This window comes from Piliocolobus tephrosceles, chromosome 9 (genome assembly GCF_002776525.5).
Source record: "Piliocolobus tephrosceles isolate RC106 chromosome 9, ASM277652v3, whole genome shotgun sequence".
Classification (NCBI taxonomy): Eukaryota; Metazoa; Chordata; class Mammalia; order Primates; family Cercopithecidae; genus Piliocolobus; species Piliocolobus tephrosceles.
The window spans coordinates 22,922,803-22,942,140 of record NC_045442.1 but is presented as its reverse complement, the minus strand read 5'-3'; the positions used below and the strand labels follow the sequence as shown (position 1 = coordinate 22,942,140).

Below are 19,338 nucleotides of genomic sequence, written 5' to 3'. Positions count from 1 at the left end.
GCGCGCACGGTCCCCGGGGACAGCCGGAGGCCTCAGGGTTCCCGGCTGGAGCGAGAGCGCGGCGGCCGGCCGCGGGCTGCGTGTGTCTCCTTCCTCGTGCGGTGTGCTGCGCCGTGGAACGCTGGGCTCCGGACCTTGGGGGTGCACTGTGGCGGGTGGCGTACACCGCGCTCCCTCCCCGCTTCCTGCGCCCAGGGTCGGCGGGCAGAGTTCCTGGGTCCAGCTTGGTGCTGAGCAACCCCCGGCCACAGAGCAGCTCCAGCCGGTCGGGAGACGCCCCCTTGGCCCCCGCCCCCGCGTGGCCGGCCGGGAGGATCTGGAGCAGCAGGAGGAGGAGGCGGCGCCGCCGGGACTGCCTCCTCCCCGCCCCTCGCGTCTCCTCCCCGCGCCACCGGGAAGGACAAGGGGACTGGGCACGGGGACCCCGGCCAGTGAGCGCCCGTGGCCCAGGACCGCCCCTCCCGTGAGCTCTCTCGCCGCGATCCCGGGCAGGTCTCGCCCCGCATGGTGCTGGCAGCAGCCATGAGCCAGGACGCGGACCCCAGCGGTCCGGAGCAGCCGGACAGAGTTGCCTGCAGTGTGCCTGGTGCCCGGGCGTCCCCGGCACCCTCCGGCCCGCGAGGGATGCAGCAGCCGCCGCCGCCGCCGCCGCCCCCGCCACCGCCCCCGCCCCAAGCCGGCCTACCCCAGATCATCCAAAAGTAAGAGGGGCAGAAGGGAACAGGGACTAAGGGTGCGCCTGGGGACGCACCCCGAGATCCCCCTTTGTGGTTTCATCTCCCGTCCCTGCTGAACTTCGCTCGCCCCCCTTGGGTTTGAAGTTTTCTCGTCCCCCCTCTGGGCAGAGTCGGTGTCCTTCTGGCTGTTAGGCTGGAAAGAGGGGAGCCAAGTTCTTTAGGGAAAATTATTCTGTATTTCCTTATCTCCTTTCTCGTCTCTTCAAGGATGGTACTAGATATTTTGAACTAAAATAGCTCAGACTGGGGGGAAATGGCCCAGCGACTGTATGTCATCTTTCTGGTCCCAAGAGGACCCTGGAATGGAGAGTCGTGCGTGAGTGTGTGCGCGCGCTTGAGGGTGTGTAAGTAAAATGCCAAAAATTAAACCACCCTTCATGGTGCCCGTGAAACCAACTAGTGACATTGGGGTGAAAAGGGAGGTGAGAGTTTGTAAACAACATATTTTGCTTTACCCTGAAAGTGTAGCCACGTTTCAAGAAGGCCCTTAAGAAGAGTTTAGCTACGCAACTGTTTTCCATTAATGTTACCATCTTGTGACTCGGGTGACCCGTGCGACTTGGGTCGTGAATTCTCAGGTCGGCCTTCCCAATGCTTGAGAAGGTTGGGGGTGGTTAACAAGCCCCGAGAGGCTCTTTCAGCCCATTTGAGGGACATAGAAGTAAAAACAGTGATGCTTTGTGTTGTTTGTTCTTTTGAGATTGCGTGTGACGGTTTAAGGCCTAGAATGTTGGTTTATTTGAAGGATCTCTACTCTCCTAAGGGTTTACTCAGTTTGTAATGAAGTCTTCAAAACTAGTTTAAGAAGTGTAGGAAAGTGAATGATGAGCACCTCTGCGAAACTGACGACACTACATGAATACACGTAAGTACAGCAAAATATACCCTTATGGAACAGAGCAGAGGTTTTCCGCTGCTCTTCTGATGCTTTGAGTCCTATAAATTTAATAAAACTTAGTAACAGAAAGAATCAGTGATGGGTGTAAATGGAAGTAAATAGTAGTTAAGTATTTATTGTTTTGAAGACTGATTTGTCTAATAGAAAGAATTGCGCAAATTCAAGTTTAATGTTAGAAAACGCTGGTATCATATTTCAGAACAAAATGGTTCCCTCTTTTTGACTGGTGGAATACTGAATCTCCACTTGTGACAACTTTCTGCTTTAATTGGATATTTTATATAACTTTCAACTACAAACAGTTTCCAACTATTCCAAAATGAAAATATTTCATATTATTATTCTTTTCTATTGTTTTGCAAATTATTCAGCCAATACTAAATATGATTGACAATTTATGTACATCAATACTTAAATTTTATCTTTATTTCTTAATATAAATATAAAGCAACAGAGAAAAACTATTTAAAATTTAAAGTTTACTTAGTGAAAAATCCAATTGGGCCAATTATTAATTTGGAAACAGCTGATGTGCTTCGTATGGAGCCAGTGCCTTGTGGCTTGAAATCAGGCTGCATCTGAGGTTTATTGAAATTGCTTTGGTTTTGTAATCGCCTTGCACTTTTGTATCATTTACTTTTAAGTAGAAGAAAACTTGGAGCTTTATATTCACAGAAAGGTCTTTGTAGAAGGGCGTCTGATTATGAAATACTGCCAGGTTGAAAATAAATATCATTTTATGGAAATGGATCATTTAAAGTATATTTTATTTGCTTCATATAATAAATAATTTACCCTCTAAATTCATCCCCCATTTTGAAAATCCCATCTTTGGAATAGCTAATTTTAAAAGAAAAGACTCGGCTTTTCAAAGATGGCCCCTTCTACTTGAAGGGCAGGATGTAGACCTCAAGAAGCACCTCATTGCTCCCCTTGCTTTACACTGGTGACGGATCAGTGTTCAGGGACCAGGACCCAGGGCTGTGAATATGCCCATAGGATTGGATGTTTGCATACTGACGTTTCAGTCTTTCTTTATAAGGATGATTTGGAGTTTGTGCTCTCCTTAGTACCCACTGAAATTCCAGTGGAACCAGACACAATGTCGCAAACGCTTCATAGGTCCATCTTCAATGTGCCGAAATTTGAGCAGGTTGTTTTGAAACTGCATTTGCATAATTCCATCTGAGCAACCATTTTTATGTAGTTATGAGGTGTGGTTTGCATCAGCCATCTTTGAGAAAATATAGTGGAGCTACTGCGCTCGGCCGCAAAATGAGTTGTTTGCCTGTTGATTTGGGGAATTTTGTGAGCTACAGCTTTGGATGAAATTCTCCTCTGGTGGAACACATATTAAATATTATTAGAGAACCTCTATTTTTTTCTAGTTATTTTAGCGAGGTCGTTATGTAACTCGTAAGAGGAGAAGTTTTGATTGCTTTCAAAATGATGGCGACATCAATCTTCTTCATGTTGCATAGTACGTTTGAAGACTACAAACATTTTTCCACTTAATGTCTATGTTTACTGATTTTTATTAGTAATGGTTTTTATTTTAAAGTCAGTGACTTTGGATAAACCATAGTAACAATTATAATAAAAATCAGTTCCTATTCACATGTTATATTTGGTCTTTAGAGAACTGCTGTGTACTACATTTACAAAGATAAACACATGAAGTGTGATGACTAATAATGAGACTGATTTTGTTTGTTTTATGGAAGCCAGTCTTAGTGCTTATGAAGATTGCATCTAGAGTTAATTTCTCTGGAGTACAATGATTTCATTTCCTTATCATTGTATTTTTAGCTTCCATTAAGAATCATCCATACCTTTTCTACTCTTGCTTACTGTAAAGATTATCAGCCATGTATAGACACAGATAATTAATATTTTATAAGATTTTAATTTTAAATGTGCATTCTCCAATTGGCTTAGAGGCATTATTGTATATAAAACATGACTTAGGCTATTTAGGAAACAAGAACTATAAATAATACCCTAAGAGCAGATTTGGGATAAGTTAGGAAATCAGAATAATTTGAGAACTTAACAAATATATATATTTTTCCATACTAGCAGAAATAAGAAAACATTGACATTTCAGTGAATGTTTTATAAGGATTTATCTCCTCCAACATACACAACGTTTTATTTTTAAAATTATTTTGTTTTAATTGTGAGCTTTAAAATCAAGTCTAATCCTTTATTTATAAGAAGTTATTTATTAACCTTGATGAATGTCAGAAATTTAAGTTTTAGGTTGCAAGTTTTAAAGCACTCATTAGAATGAAAACAGAGCCACTCAATTCCTTGTGAAACGTTGCAGTTAGCTGTCAGATGGAACCACAAAGTATACCACTAGTCATGGAGGAAAGACACCAAACACGTGCACCCCTCTTATGAAGTTAATATATGGGGGATTTTCCTAACTTACTTGATTTGCAGCAAAATATTCCTGGCTAATGCATGACATCAGGTTGCATATTTAATTTGAGTATAGATGACACTTTTTTCTACATTATTTTTAAAGCAGTGAATAAAAATAATTATAAACAATAGAAAAAGTTTTGGTTTAGCGTTTGGTAGCTAGTGTCACCTGCGTGTGTTTGTAGTTAATGAAAACATGAATCCAGCTTTGATCTCTAAAGTTTATAGTCTTCTGTGTAGCATTAGAACACTGGCTGTCTATATTTTCAGAGCAAAGTGCTCCCCTCACTCAGAATAGAAAATGTTATAAGTAGCAGCTCCGATTTACAGACTCTAATTTTACAGACATTCTGCAGAAGGATCCCCATGTAACTGTTAGAGAGTCATGTGCAGGGAGGTTGTGTATGATGTTCACCCACTTTGATGGGTATGCTGACAATTACATCCAGAATCAGAGAGAAGAAATAAGGATTTGCTAAAAAGGGACATTGCCTTGCATTCATACTTGGTCCTTTCTGGAAAGAGGACGGAATTTCTAACATCTGTGCCAGTTAACATCAGTGTGAGCCCACTTTTAGGGGAAATAGGAATACACTTGTAGAAGGAATTTTGAAAATTTTAAATACCATCTTAAACTGCACATAAGACAAGCATTCAGCAGGGAAACCATCTGAGAGGATTAAGCCTTTACCCCAACAGGGAAGAAAAGGTGGGGGGGGGGGGGCTATTTTCTTAGCAGCCTGAACCATTCTTTTGCTTGTCTAGAAAGCTTTCCAAAGTTTTATCAGAAAAAGAAATTTTGCTTGAGGGTTTGTTGTGAAAAGTATTTTTAGATAGTATGTACTGTCATTTAGTTGTGAGTTTTTCTCAAATTGCCAAAGAAATCAGTATTATGAAATGTAGTACATTATTCCTATTAGTCACAGTAAAGGACTATGCATATGGTGCACACAGAGCCGTTCTCATGCCAGTGCTGTAGGGGGGAAAAGAAGAATTTGATCACCCCTTTTATTTTTCTGTCCGTGTTTTCTTTCGCTACCTCCTTAGCAGTTTATCTAATTAATAATTTAAAAAACCCAAGTCTGTCCACTGGAAAGTGAACTCTGATCTGTTAAGATCTCTTTGCCTGTCCTAATAGTCACCAGGGGGTGGAAAAAACTCAACCAGGATTGACTCACAGTGAAATGATTCCACATGATCCAGGTTCTTTCTCTTCTGATTATTTATTTATTTATTTATTTTTTGTGGCTTTAGGTTCTTGACTCCAGTTTAAACTAATATTCTTCCCTGCCCACAAGAGCCGGTCCTCAAGTGAACAGATTGATATAGCTTAATTCACAGGTTTGATAAAGAAGAATACACACAATGTTGGGAACTGGGGTTTAATCAAGGGATAGAAATTAAAATGGACTGAACTAAATAGAGAAAGTAAGAATGGAAGAAGCTTGAGATATTAGAGTTAAAACCCAAAAGAGAAGTTCAGAAGCAGGGCTCCCGTCTCCCTTCATCTGTCCTGGTCTCCCTGCCAGACAAAAGTTTGAATGGTCTCCTATACCACAAAATCCTACTTAATCTGATTTTTATTTCCTGCCACAGTGATTATTTCATTGGGGATGGTCTAACTGATATTATTTTGTGTATTTTAACAGGGAAAATTGCTGTGGATCTGCAGCTGGTGTGAGTGACTGGTAGCTGTGTTTAGAATAGAGTGTTGAAAAGCTTTACATTAAGTAAAATGATCCATATTCCAGAATCATGGCAAGGATGGTAATTAGTGGTTTGCAGAAAGGAGCACACAGCAGTTCCCTTTCTGTTTAAAGAACCTGGCTGGATCTTGAGAATATGTGTATTATCCTGGATGCCTAATACTGCTTGTTCCTACCAGTGAGTAGACTGGCAGATTCTGATCCTAATTAAGAAGATATATTTTTGAATAAGGAATGTGCATTTGGTTTCCATCACCACCACAGGGGTATTGTTGGCGAGCTGATAGTTTGACTGGCTCCATGGGTGGTCACTGTTTAAATTCCACCCAACTAAGGAGCTGTACAAGATTTTAGTCTTCGAAATTTACATACAGCTAGTGTGGGGACAAGTTATCACTGCCAGCTGTTGGGAGAGGAGGTGAAAGCAAGGAGGACTCCCCTCCAAATAATTTGTGTGTGTTTTGGATATGTTGCGTATATCCATCTAATATGATAAACTCTTGACTGTGGTGGAAGTTACAGTCAAGTTGATTGATCTTCCTCTTCCCTGCAACTCCTGATGGATTTTATAAGATAAGTAAGTCCCTGATGGTTTCTAAGGCAACTTTTCCAACTTGCTGACAGCAGATCTGCAGGGGAGATGGCACATGTTGGTGCTAATGTACTTTATGAGCAAAAAGGGAGCAGTTAAGCAACTTGCATGAGGATGTATTGATAACTCAAGCTCAGTTGGACAAATCAAGCTTTCCATGTGTTCAGAAACAAAAGGCAGGGGGTCACGCATGTGTTTGGGAGTGGTTATCACCCCATGAAGATAGTTTCCACGCCACTTTTGCCTTCTTTAATGTGGTATTTGCTTTAAGGCTGTACCAGGGCCACCTGCTTCTGCCTTTTCTTTGCACCTGCTTTCTCCTGATCACACTAATGACCCATCGGTTCTCAGTTACCACTTCCCACTCTGGCCCACACCTGGAAACCTCCCATTGCTGCCGTCTGGACATCTTAAATACTTTTTGGTTTTGCAACTTGTCTGTAGACTCTTTCCCAAATATGTTTTTAAGCTTTGTTAGGCCTGCCCTTCAACCTACCCTCCAGGAGTAGTCTAGGAGTAGACTAGGTAATATATATTTTAAAGTGTCAGGAGTAGACTAGGTAATATATATTTTAAAGATGTATTGGTTTCATTAAATCTCTTCCTTTGGTTTATTTTGAATTAATTATCGAAGAGAATGATTTAAGATCAGTCTGATGCTTTCAGGTGTAAAATGAGCATCTTTGCTCTAAATTCATTACTGGGCTTCTGTCGAGGAATGCCGGAGAGGAAAAAAATCTGGACTGGGAGTCAGTGACCTGGACAAGCCAATTAATCCAGCCTCTCCAGGGATTGGAAATGATCAATTGCAGTTTCTTCCAACAATAAAATTAGGTGGCTCTTGTGCAAATCTTAGCAAACTTGTGGAGTGATCACCAATGTAGAATGCCTCCCCCATCTACTTCCTCCATCACCTGATACAGAATATGTCCCACATCAATTAAATGTAGCCGTGGACATAGGTATATATTTGTGACATTGATCACCCATGAAAGCAACAACCACAAAAAGAGAATGAAATGCTTTCTGTAGCATTCACAAAGAATATTTGGATCAGTGACATAATTTTAAAAGTCAGAAAAATAAACACTAATGTCAGTGAACACGAAGAAGTTTTAAACTGTTCTTCAATCTCTAAAAATGTCTTTGGTATAAGAATAATTTTTTGGAATGTTAAAGTAAGTACTTTAACATTTACTTTAACAAACTGAAAGCAGCACTTTCAGCTTAGGAGACAGAGACAATAATTTCATGTGTCTGAATTGGATTGTGTTAAACACAGGCCAGTGGGAGTGTGTTTGGTGACATAGCTGGTTTCAGAGGCAGAGAACGTAAACATAGGACACACAAACGTTTTACAGGAGCACGGCTGCAGTTGCTGCAGGGACTCCTGAACTGTGACGCACAGTCAGTCGGCCGCAGAGACCAGCCTGGAGCTCGCCCTGAAACCTCTTTGCAGCCTTGCAGATGTCATAGTTGTCTCAAAGCTGGGCCTCATGCTTCCCTGTAGCCTCACTGAATCAGGAGACCGAGTGTTTTCAGAGCCAGGATGTGGGTGCCATGGGGCCAATGCTGTGTCCTCCCGCGCTGGCAATAGCAGAGTTGTGGAGAAACTTTATTTGATATTTGAAATGATCACTATTTTAACCTTCTGCATAAAAAGGGAGATGAGTCTGTGATTAAATCTTGATTTAAAGTCTTCAAATATGTACATAAATGAGGATGAACATAAGAATATTTATTGCAACACTGTCTAGAAGAGTGAAAATTAGAAACCACTTAAATGTTTTTCAGTTGGAAAAATAAACCACATGGAGTTATAAGGTCATGTACTACTCAGCCATTAGAATGATGATGTTATTTTGCATTGGGTGATATGGAAGGAGGACCATATAATATTAACTAAAAAAACAAAAACAAAAAAACTACAAACTGCATGTGTGCAAAGATCTCATGTTTGTTTTTGAAAAGATGTATACGAGTGTGTTCTGGTGGCTGCCAACCTTAAAAAATATTTGAAGAACAAATGCAGAGAACATTAAGAGTAGTTCTAACTCTGGATGGGGCAATTAGAATGGTTTTCTTTTTTTCTTCCTTTCAATATTGTCTATTCTTTTTAATTCAGTGAGCATATATCACTTTTACAGTAAAATAAAACAATAAAACTATTTTTTCTTTATCTCTTTCTTTTCCTAACCATCTATACCTTTGAGTATTTCATTTTTAAAAACAGCCACCGAAGGAATAGACATTTCACATTGGTATTGCACTATCTTGAAGACTGAGCTGCCCTTTAGCATCTTAGATTTTAGTCCTGAAAGGTGGCTGAGAGCTGTTTTAGCCCAGCCTTCCTGTTTTTCTAGGTAAGGCAAATGAGCATCAGAGAAGTCAAGCGAATTGTTGAAGGTCACACAGTGAAGGAGTCCTCAGGCTGGGATGAGAATCCCCTTATTTCTGTCTCTTATATTTTCTGCTAGGCCACCCTTTTGTCATCCTGGGAATGGAGGAGAGAGAAATGGAGGCATTCATAAATTAACCATGTATGTACTGGCCTTAGTCTACTCACATCCCCTAAGAGGGTTAAGAAAAGCATCCTTGGTTGTGTTGTCTCCTCCCACCTCATCCTGCCCACCCACCCACACAGGACATTTCTGGGAATGGCAGTAGACTGGGTCTCTCCTGGACATCTCGTGCTCTGTTCCTATCTGCCAAACAGAAGCCAACCATCACATTTTCTTCTCTGCTCTTCTTGGTTCAAGGTTACTTTTTTTTCCAGATCCTTAATAGGGGAAAAACCCAATACCTACCTTCCTTTCATACCCGGAAACATCCTCTTGATACCCTTCCAGCTGTGGTTTAAAGATGAACCTTTTGAGATGTAAAAGCATAACTAATATTTTTATTTAAAGGAAGCAAAACACATTTTACTTCTTACTCCCAAGCCAATTATAGGAATGCTTGTTATTATTTCTGTCACCCCAATTCTCACTCTGCTTTAAATTTGTTTCAACCAAGGATGTAATTTGGACTGTATTTTTAAAAAGTAAACCTGCTTTGGGGGGACTATATTTGCATTCTTGCTTGTCCTTGAGTGTGCCCTCTCTTGCTTTTCCTTTTCCTGAAGAGTAATTTGTATAACTATAATTTTGTTATCATAGCTCAGGAAATTGGTCTTATTTAATTTTTTTCTAATAAACACTAGATTTTTAACTTTTTCATTGTCAGATAATGCCTCATAGAGCTGGTTTTTTTGTTTTTGTTTTTTGTTTTTTTGCATTTGTTTATAATGTCTTTCTCTCTCTCTCTCTCTTTTTTTTTTTTTTTGAGACAGGGTCTCACTCTGTCACTCAGGCTGGAGTGCAGTGGTGTGATCTCGGCTCATTGCAGCCTTGACCTCCCTGGCTCAAGCAATCTGCCACCTCAGCCTTCCAAATAGCTGGGACTACAGAAGTGCATCACCACGCTCTGCTAATTTCTTTATTTTTTGTGGAGATGGGGTTTCACCATGTTGCCCAGGCTGGTCTTGAACTCCTGGACTTGAGCGATCCTCCTGCCTCAGCCTCCCAAAGTGCTGGGATTACAGGCATGAGCCACTGCACCAGCCATCTCTTCTTTTTAATCTACCAAGTATACCCAACTCTTTCTCCTTTCCATGACTGAAGATTACAGGCTAGTTGTGTTGGAGAATGAACCATGATATGGCTGTGACCGTTGTTTCTTCATGACCAGATCCAGGGTAAACATTTTGGCAAAGATAGGCTAAAAGTTTGATCCCTTGTTTAACATGGCAGCCACCAGATTGCTCCATTGTAGACAGACATTTTTCTGTTTGTGATAAGTAGGAAGTTGTCTGCAGAGGTGCTACCATGAGACCCTCTGAATATCCTATGTTCCAACAGACTTTCATCTAGTGGCTTTGTCTTTTAATTTGATTAAATATTTAAGAAGCAATTGTAATGAAATATGTGGATCACTTTAGAATGTATGAGTTTGGACACACAGTTTATATCAAACAGCCTTGCAAATATGATTGCATTGTATCAGCCCATTGATATTATCTAGAGCCTCTGGATTTTTCTAGTCCTGACGTCACAGGACTTGATCCATGGCTCAGCTACTTCCCATGTAATTCTATAGGAGGCATTCCATCTCTTGAGTTGCAGTGCCTTTTAATGTCCATTTTAATGCTAATGGAAATAAATGGATACTGATGTAATTTGTACTACTCATGAGATTTTTTTGGGCATCCTCTTGAAGTTATGTTGGTTCTTTGCAGAAGCCTTTTAACTCCATTTTCAAAATCACTGTATGAAGCAGGCTTTAAAAATGACTGATGACTTGCCCTGATGCCTAAACTGGGTGAGTTGTGGGGCTGGTCAGTGACTAGCAGTTTGTTCATGTTTTTTAGATTTAAGTTACACAGCTATTTTTGCCTATTCCACTTTGGTACTCCTGTTTTCATACACAAAATATGTATGGGTGAAAAAGGTGGTGTGGAGTAGTGAAAAGGAGCAGGAGCAGGCATGATCTATGTTCTGGATTCAGCTTTGCCACTACTAACCCTGAGCCTCAGTGTTCTTATCTGTTAAAGGGAGCAGTAATAATAAAGTGAATAACAACTAACTTTTATAAAGAGTGCTTTCTGTGTGCCAGACACTATTCTAAACAGTTTAAGTATTTTCAATCCATTTACTTCAACAATAATCCTGTGAGGTAAGTGTTGTTATTCTCCCCATCATGCAGATGAAGAAACTGAGGCACAACCTTACTAGGACCCAGGAAAGCTAAGAAAAATGGTATTTGTGAAAACATAGTGGAATGGGGCTTGGACTAAAGAATGTTATACTAATTCAAGCAACCCTGTCTTCTCTGTGTAAATATCTGTATTCTTAATTTATAGAAAATCCATCACTTACAAGAAAATATTATAGAAAAAAATGGCTGAAATAAATCTGAAAGTAGGTCAAATTTAAGACAAACTAAGCAATCCAATTAAAACATTTTTTCCTGTTTCCGTCCCCTGCTCCTGCCCTTTTTTTCCCTTATAACTTTAAGTACAGCTTTGGATTAAAGTGAAATGTATATCCCAATTTAAATTCCTCAAACAAATCCGACTCTGGCATTTGATTCACTGTCTTATTCTGCTTGTTATGCACATTAGGCAATACCTAAATCTGATGCGCTAAAATAATAACAGATTCAATAGTTTGATTTGCAAAGTGTCTGCCAACTTCCACCAGACCATTTTTGAACCAATTCAGAAAACCAGGATTCTGCAATGATTAAAGTGTCCAAGGCTCCTATTCATAGCAAAAGGAATTCCTAACTTGAAACAAGGACACATCAAGCTCAGCTAGTCTCTGCTAGACATACTTTTTGAACCATCTTTGCAGACATTGTTACAGGTATTCTTTTGCTTTAAGAAATATCTTTCCCTCTTCTCCTTATCCCCCTCACATTCAGGGTACCACTGTTTTGCTTTCTTTGTGTTTTCTAGAATTTTATACAAATGAAATCCAAGTATGTACTCTGTGTGTGTGTGTGCGTGCGCGTGTGTGTGTGTCTTCTTTCACTATTTTAAAGTGCATAATTTAGTGACATCAAGTACGTTCACAGTGTTGTGCAACCATCACCACTCTCTAGTACCAAAACATTTGCATTGCCTCAAAAGGAAACTTCATGCCTACTAAGCAGTTACTTCCCATTCCTGCCTCTCCCCAGTCACTGGAAACCAATCTACTTTCTGTCCCTATGGATTTGCCTGTTCTGGAGATTTCATACAAATGGGATCACATATGTGGCTTTTTGTGTCTGGCTTCTTTTACATGGCATCATGCTTTCAAGGTTCATCCATACTGTGTCACGTGTCAGCACTGTATGCCTTTTTACTGCTGAATAATATTCCATCGTATAGGTAGAGATAACGTTTTCTTTGTCCGTTCATCTACTGATAGACATTTGGTTTTTTTCTACCTTTTTACTATTATGAATAGTGCTACTATGAACATTTTTATGCAAGTTTTTGTTTGAACATCTGTTTTTGGTTCTTTTGGGTATATATTTTGGAGTGGAATTGGTGGGTCATATGGTAATTCTTTTTTTTTTTTTTTTTTGACATGGAGTCCCGCTCTGTCGCCCAGGCTGGAGTACAGTGGCATGATCTCAGCTTAGTGCAATCTCAGCCTCCCAGGCTCAAGTGATTCTTGTGCCTCAGCCTCCCAAATAGCTGGGATTACAGGCACCCGCCACCACATCCAGCTAATTTTCGTATTTTTAGTGGCGATGGGGTTGCACCATGTTGGCCAGTCAGGTTTCAAACTCCTGACCTCAGGTCATCCACCAGCCTCGACCTCCCAAAGTGCTGGAACTACAGACGTGAGCAACCACACCTGGCCAGTCATATAGTAATTCTATGATTAATTTATCAAGGAACCTCCAGAAAGCTTTCCAAAGCCCTGTACCATTTTACATTCCTTCCAGCAATGAATGAAGATTCCAATTTCTTCACATCCTTGCCAGCACTTGTTATTTTCTAGTTTTGTTTGTTTGTTTGTTTTTCGAGATGGAGTCTCACTCTGTCACCCAGGCTGGAGTGCATTGGCGTGTTCTCGACTCACTGTAACCTCTGCCTCCCAGGTTCAAGTGATTCTCCTGTCTCAGCCTCCCGAGTAGCTGGGACTACAGGCACATGCCACCACGCCCAGCTAATTTTTTGTATTTTTAGTAGAGATGGGATTTCACCATGTTAACCAGGATTGTCTTAATCTCCTGACCTCATGATCTGCCTGCCTTGACCTCCTAAAGTGGTGGGATTACAGGCATGAGCCACCGTGCCCGGCCTGTTGCTGTTGTTGTTGTTGTTGTTGTTGTTTTTAATGGCCATCCTAGTGGGTATGAAGTAGGATCTCAATGTGGTTTTGATTTGTATTTCAGTAATGACTAATGATATTGAGCTTCTTTTCATGTTGGCTTTTTGGCTGTTTAAATAATCTTCTTTTGAGAAATGTCTACTAAAATCTATCATCCATTTTAAAATTGGGTTTTTTACATTCTTGTTTTGGAATGGTAAGAGTTCTTTGAAAATTCTGGACAGTAGGCCCTTATCAGATGTATAATTTGCAAATATGTTCTCCCATTTTATGGGTTTTTTTTAGCATAATGATTTTGAGGTTCATATATGTTGTTTCTTGTATCAAAACTTTGGGCCTTTTACTTTGCTGAGTAGTATTCTGTTTTGTGGATATAGTGTAAACTGTTTATTCATCCACTGATGGACATTTAAGTTGTTTCCAGGTTTTGGCTATTACAAATGAAGCTGGTATGAACATTCCTTTGCAAGTCTTTATCTGGACATATCTTTTAGCTTCTCTTGGGTAAATTTCTAGGCCAATGATAATTTAACTTTTTGGGATCACAAATATTGTACTAAGAATCATTGTTTGGGTGAAACCTCTTCAAATTTTCATTACTATGTAATTGAACGGAGCATGTTAATGTAACCCTTCAAGGTGTTTAAAGAATACACACTTTTTCATCTCTGTTTTCAGAGTCAATCACTCACTAGTTTAGTTTTTTTTTTCTTCTGTTGACGAATCTTCCTTCAATAGTTTTTCATTTGGCAAGTGATTATGACCATGGAAGTCAGGACACAAGATGAATAAGACGACAAAACCGCAGAACTTCAAACTGAAAGAAACCCTAAAAATCACCTGAGTCAGCTCTTTTACTTTATAGAAAAGGTGATGAGGTCCAGAAAGGAGACTGGATATACCAAAGGCCAGCCAAGTATTAGAGCAGTTCAGTGGAGCAGGGGAAACTTACGCACCTGTGAGGGTAATTTGACGTCTCCTAGCCATGATGCAACAGTGCTGGGGGGTGAGTGAATGGCGCTGTGTTTTGCAGTCTGTAGCATTCACAGGGCACTTTGTTTCCTTCTAGGTTATCCCAGTTAATCCTCCAACAACCCTGTGAAGTAGGTAGGGATTAAGTAGCTAGGAGTAGCTCAGGGTCACCTAGCCAATGATTGGAGAGTCTGGGCTCCAAGCCAGGTCTTCTGACTCCTTCCAAGTTGCGCACCCTCCTTTTTTTCCTTTGGATTCCCTCCTCCTTGTCCCTACCCACTGCCGTCCTCTTAGTTCAGGCCTTCCAGCTCTCCCCCAACCTCCTGCTGGGTTGGGTTCCGCTCCTTCTTTTCTCTGCAGCAGCACAGTCTTGATCTTGTCCTCTGCTTGCTGGAAGCCCTGCTGTGGCTTCTCCTGGTCTTTAGGTTAAGGTTCAGACTGTGGAAGGCCCTTGCAGATCTGCCCCACTCAGTCCTCCAGCTCCAGAACTTGCTGTCCTATCTTGGCCGCCCTCTTTCCTTCTTCTGAACTAGAACATTCTGAATTCTGCTTAGCCCTCACCTCTTCCAGGGAGCTTTCCCCAACCTTAAGCAGGAAGGAGGGCTGAGTGTCCCTCTTCCTGTAATCATCTGTGGCTCCCATTGTAGCATTTGTCCATGCTCTCCTCTTGCTTGTCTCCCCTAAAGACCATGCAAAGTCCTTGTAGGCAAGGCCACTGCCATTCATCTTTGGTATCCCCATCACCTAGCAGGGCCCCTGGCACATAGTGTGTTGAATATCTGGGAATGAGAACTTAACTGCAACTCAACTTTCAACCTAACTGACTTGGTAATGAGAAATAGTAGTCAGGATGGTCTCATGGGTGAGACCTGACGTGACCCCAAAGCTTGGTTTTCTCCAGCGTTTGTTTTATTTGGACTGCCTGTCTGAAAGGGCCAGACAGACATTTATGTTTGGAGAGGCCATGTAAGAGGAGTAAAAATGTGGAAAGTCATAAACTTCAGCTCTGCTCTGGGATCCACTGTGAAGCCACTGTGTGACCAGAGGTAGCACTTAGCTTCTTAGAGTCTACATGGGTTAAAGGGGGACCAGGGTATGGGGCTTGTTCAAATAGTCAATGAGATGACAGGTGAACATGCCTTGGTAGGAAAGCAGTACTGAATACATGTGTCCTCATGTAAACCAGCTTTTTGTCTCATGATGCTGTCATCTCCAGCCAGACACCAGATTGTGTGCAGGCAATTCTAGGCTGAATTTCTTCTGAGAGTTTTGATCCAAATAGGATAAACGGTGGAAATGACCACTGGGAACACTCCTTAAAACCCATTTGCGTCAATGCTTTCAACAATACATTTCTGCATCACAAAAAAAAGCTTCTAAGCCCTAAGCTAGCATCTGCCTATTTCAAGCAATTCCTGTTCTTTTTTCTTTTCTTTTCTTTTTTTTTTTTTTAAGACAGGATCTTATTCTTACCCAGGCTGGAGTGCAAAGTGATCCTCCCACCTCAACCTCCCAAGGAGCTGGGACTACAGGTGTGCACCACCATGCCTTGCTACATTTTTTGTAGAGTCAGGGTTTCACCATGTTGCTCAGGCTGGTCTCAAACTCCTGGGTTCAAGCAATCATTCCGCCTCAGCCTCCCCGTGTGCTGAGATTACAGGTATGAGTGACTGTGCTCGGCCTCAAGCAATTTCTAAAATAACACAAATCAAGACAACAGCAACACCAAGATACTGCTTTATTATTGCCTTGACATTTGCAATAATGACAGTTTAACTGTAGCATTAATAACGATGGTCCAGTCGACTTGTGGCAGCTTAAAAAAAAAAAAGTTGCCTGGAAAATAAGGGCTCATGATTCCTCAATGAGACTTATTCCAACCACCCTATTTAAATTGCATCTTGAAGCCATCCCTTCCCATCCAGGCTGTCTTATTTTGCTTTATTTTTTCCACTTGTCGTCTCCCAGCACAAGGATCCCCAACCCCCAGGCCGTGGACTGGTACCAGGCTGTGGCCTGTTAGGAATGAGGCCACACAGCAGGAGGTGAGTGGTGGGCAAGCAAAGGAAGCGTCCTCTGTATTCACAGCTGCTCCCCACCACTCGCATTAGCACCTCATCTCCGCCTCCTGTCAGATCAGTGGTGGCATTAGATTCTCATAGGAGGGCAAATCCTATTGTGAATTGCACATATGAGGGATGTAGGTTGCATGCTCCTTATGAGAATCTAATGCCTGATGATCTGTCACTGTCTCCCTCACCCCCAGATAGGACCATCTAGTTGCAGGAAACAAGCTCAGGGCTCCCACTGATTCTATATTATGGTGAGTTGTATAATTATTTCATTATATATTACAATGTAATAATAGAAATAAAGTACATAATAAATGTAATATGCCGGAATCATCCCAAAACCATCCCCTGCCACCATAGTCCGTGGAAAAATTGTCTTCCACAAACCTGGTCCCTGGTGCCAAAAAGGTTGGGGACTGCTGTTCCAACAAATTATATAATTTACTCATTTATTATGTTCTTATTGTCTATTATGGCTCCTTTCACCCTGCCCCCACCACATAAGCTCCCCAGTGGCAGGGGAGTTGTACTCAGTGATTTATCCCCCAGGGCCTAAGAGCAATTCCTGACACCTGGAAGAAGCTCACTAAATATTTGTTGAATGACTAAGTGAACTGTAAGTAAAAATACTGACTTTAGTGATTGTCATGTGGTGGCCTTTGTTCCCTCTCTGAGCCCACCTAGGGTATGAACTATATAGGCTTCAGGTTCTGAGTTTTGTGATTCAGGAAACTGAAAGGGGAAGGTGTTAGAAGATTGTAGCCTCCGCTCCTGTGGGGTTCTTGGAAGTAAAACTCTTCTTGGGCACCCGTGACTCAGTGCTCTTCTCATGGCCCAACTCCAGCAGTTGCCAGTTTAGCCAGAACCCTTAGGCTGGGATCTGACTTGTGTATTTGGTGGGATCTTGATGGTGGAGGGAGAGCAGCAGGCCTGGGCTCAGTCCCTAGACATAGAGGCCAAAAAAGATTGGAACAACCATGTGTCCAGCAATAGGGGATTCGTGAATAACACTTGGCTACGTCCTCCCAATACTATTCGGACCATCTCTGGGTACTGATACAGAGAAGTCTCAAGAATATATTACTAAGGGCAAAAATCAGAGTGTGGAAAGTGTATACGGTTGGTTGCCTTCTCTGTAAGAAAGCAGGGTGAGAGGAAGGTGAATATGTATTCATATTTGCTTCAGTGATCAGAGGGTGAAATTTGAGAGATGTTGAAAGTAGGGGCCAGGCATGGTGGCTCACACCTGTAATCCCAGCATTTTGGGAGGCTGAGGTGGGCAGATCACCTGAGGTCAGGAGTTTGAGATCAGCCTGACCAACATGCCAAAACCCGATCTCTACTAAAAATACAAAAAGTTAGCCAGGCATGGTGGCGGGCACTTGTAATCCAAGCTACGTGGGAGGCTGAGGCAGGAGAATCGCTTGAACCCAGGAGGCGGAGGTTGCAGTGAGCCGAGATCATGCCATTGCACTCTAGGCAATAGGTGACAGAGCAAGACCAGTCTCAAAGAAAAAAAAAAAAAAGAGTAGAGTTGAGTGGCAGAGTCTATATGCTGCTAATCTCAGTTGCTGGGAGGATACTCGAGGAAGATGATCTTCAGCAGTGTTGGTGTGGATAGGAGCCAGCACTTGACTGGTACCATTAAATTCCAAATAGATCTGTGCTTTGTTAGAAGGGCTGTGAAGGGATGAGGAAAGGAGAAAGCACCGAGAAGCTCTCCTTTCCCAGTGAACTTCCATTTCCAATTCAGGAAGCCACTTGCAGTTCACAAAGACCTAAACTAATCGATCATATTTTCAAACCAAATATTTAACACTGTGCTGACTTCTCTGACATCATTAGGGGAGAGAGAGATTATGTATAAAGTGAAAAACTGGGTCAGGCAGTTCCTTGAGTACATCACTGCCCTTTCTCAAAAGAAATTTCCTCGGTCTAAAATGGAGAGAATTGAAGAATTGAATCAGATGGCTTTCATTAACAGTTCTCTTAGAGGTTTTTAATTAAAGCTTCCGAGATTTTGGAAGAATTAAAGAAAACTTGTCAGCATGTAAAACATACCACTTTATGGTAGGGAACATGAAATGATACAACCTTTATGGAGAAGTTGCAATATCTAGCAAAAGTATATGTGGGTTACCTTTTGACCAATCAATCCTATTATAGGATCTATCCCAAGATACACACACAAAAATGTTTAAAAAGACATAGGCACAAGCTTCTCCATCATGACACTATTTGCAATAGCAGAAGACTGGAGACAACCCAGATGTCCATCAACAGGGAATGGGTTGAGTAAATGATCATCCTCCTTCCTTTATACTGATGCATAGAACAGCGTCTGAGATTAGGCAGCCTGTAGACTCTGATCTTCCTGTTCATTCCTACATTGGACATCCCTCAAATCTGTCCTCTGTAGTCACTGAAGCAAATACGAATATATATTCACCTCCCTCTCATCCTGCTTTCTTTCTTTCTTTTTTTTTTTTTTTAGACGGAGTCTTGCACTGTCGCCCAGGCTGGAGTGCAATGGTGTGATCTTGGCTCACTGCAACCTCTGCCTCTCGGGTTCAAGCAAGCAATTCTCCTGCCTCAGCCTAACTGGGATTACTGGTGCGTGCCGCCACACCTAGCTAATTTTTTGTATTTTAGTAGAGACAGGGTGTTGCCCAGGCTGGTCTCGACCTCCTGAGCTCAGGCAATCTATCCGCTTCAGCCTCCCAAAGTGCTAGGATTACAGGCATGAGCCACTGTGCCCAGTCATCACCCTGCTTTCTTACAGAGAAGAGAGCCAGTTGTATACATATTCCACACCCTGATACATAGAACACAGTATTCTATGTATCAATGAGAGGGAAGTGGGATGATCTCTGCTATGGAATGATCTCCAGAGCGTACTATTAAATGAAAAAGCACAATGCAGAAAAAAGTGGATGGCATGCTATTTATTATTTATGAAATATACATATACTTGCTTATAAATTTTTTTAAAATGGAAGAATAAACCAATAAATATATTTACCTGTATAGGTAGGGAGGAAGTAGATGAGTGGGTCAGAGGT

The 19,338-nt window shown here is 41.5% G+C and overlaps 1 protein-coding gene across 1 annotated transcript in view; it reads left to right on the top strand.

The window, feature by feature from the left end:
* The first annotated feature begins 385 nt into the window (after nucleotides 1–385).
* The window catches only part of RBM20 (RNA binding motif protein 20), a 194,238-nt gene continuing 175,285 nt past the window's right edge, over nucleotides 386–19,338 (top strand). The window contains exon 1 of the mRNA XM_023206218.3: nucleotides 386–701. Within this exon, the coding sequence (XP_023061986.2) occupies nucleotides 505–701 (197 nt within the window). The 5' untranslated portion in view covers nucleotides 386–504. The remainder of the gene's footprint in view (nucleotides 702–19,338) is intronic.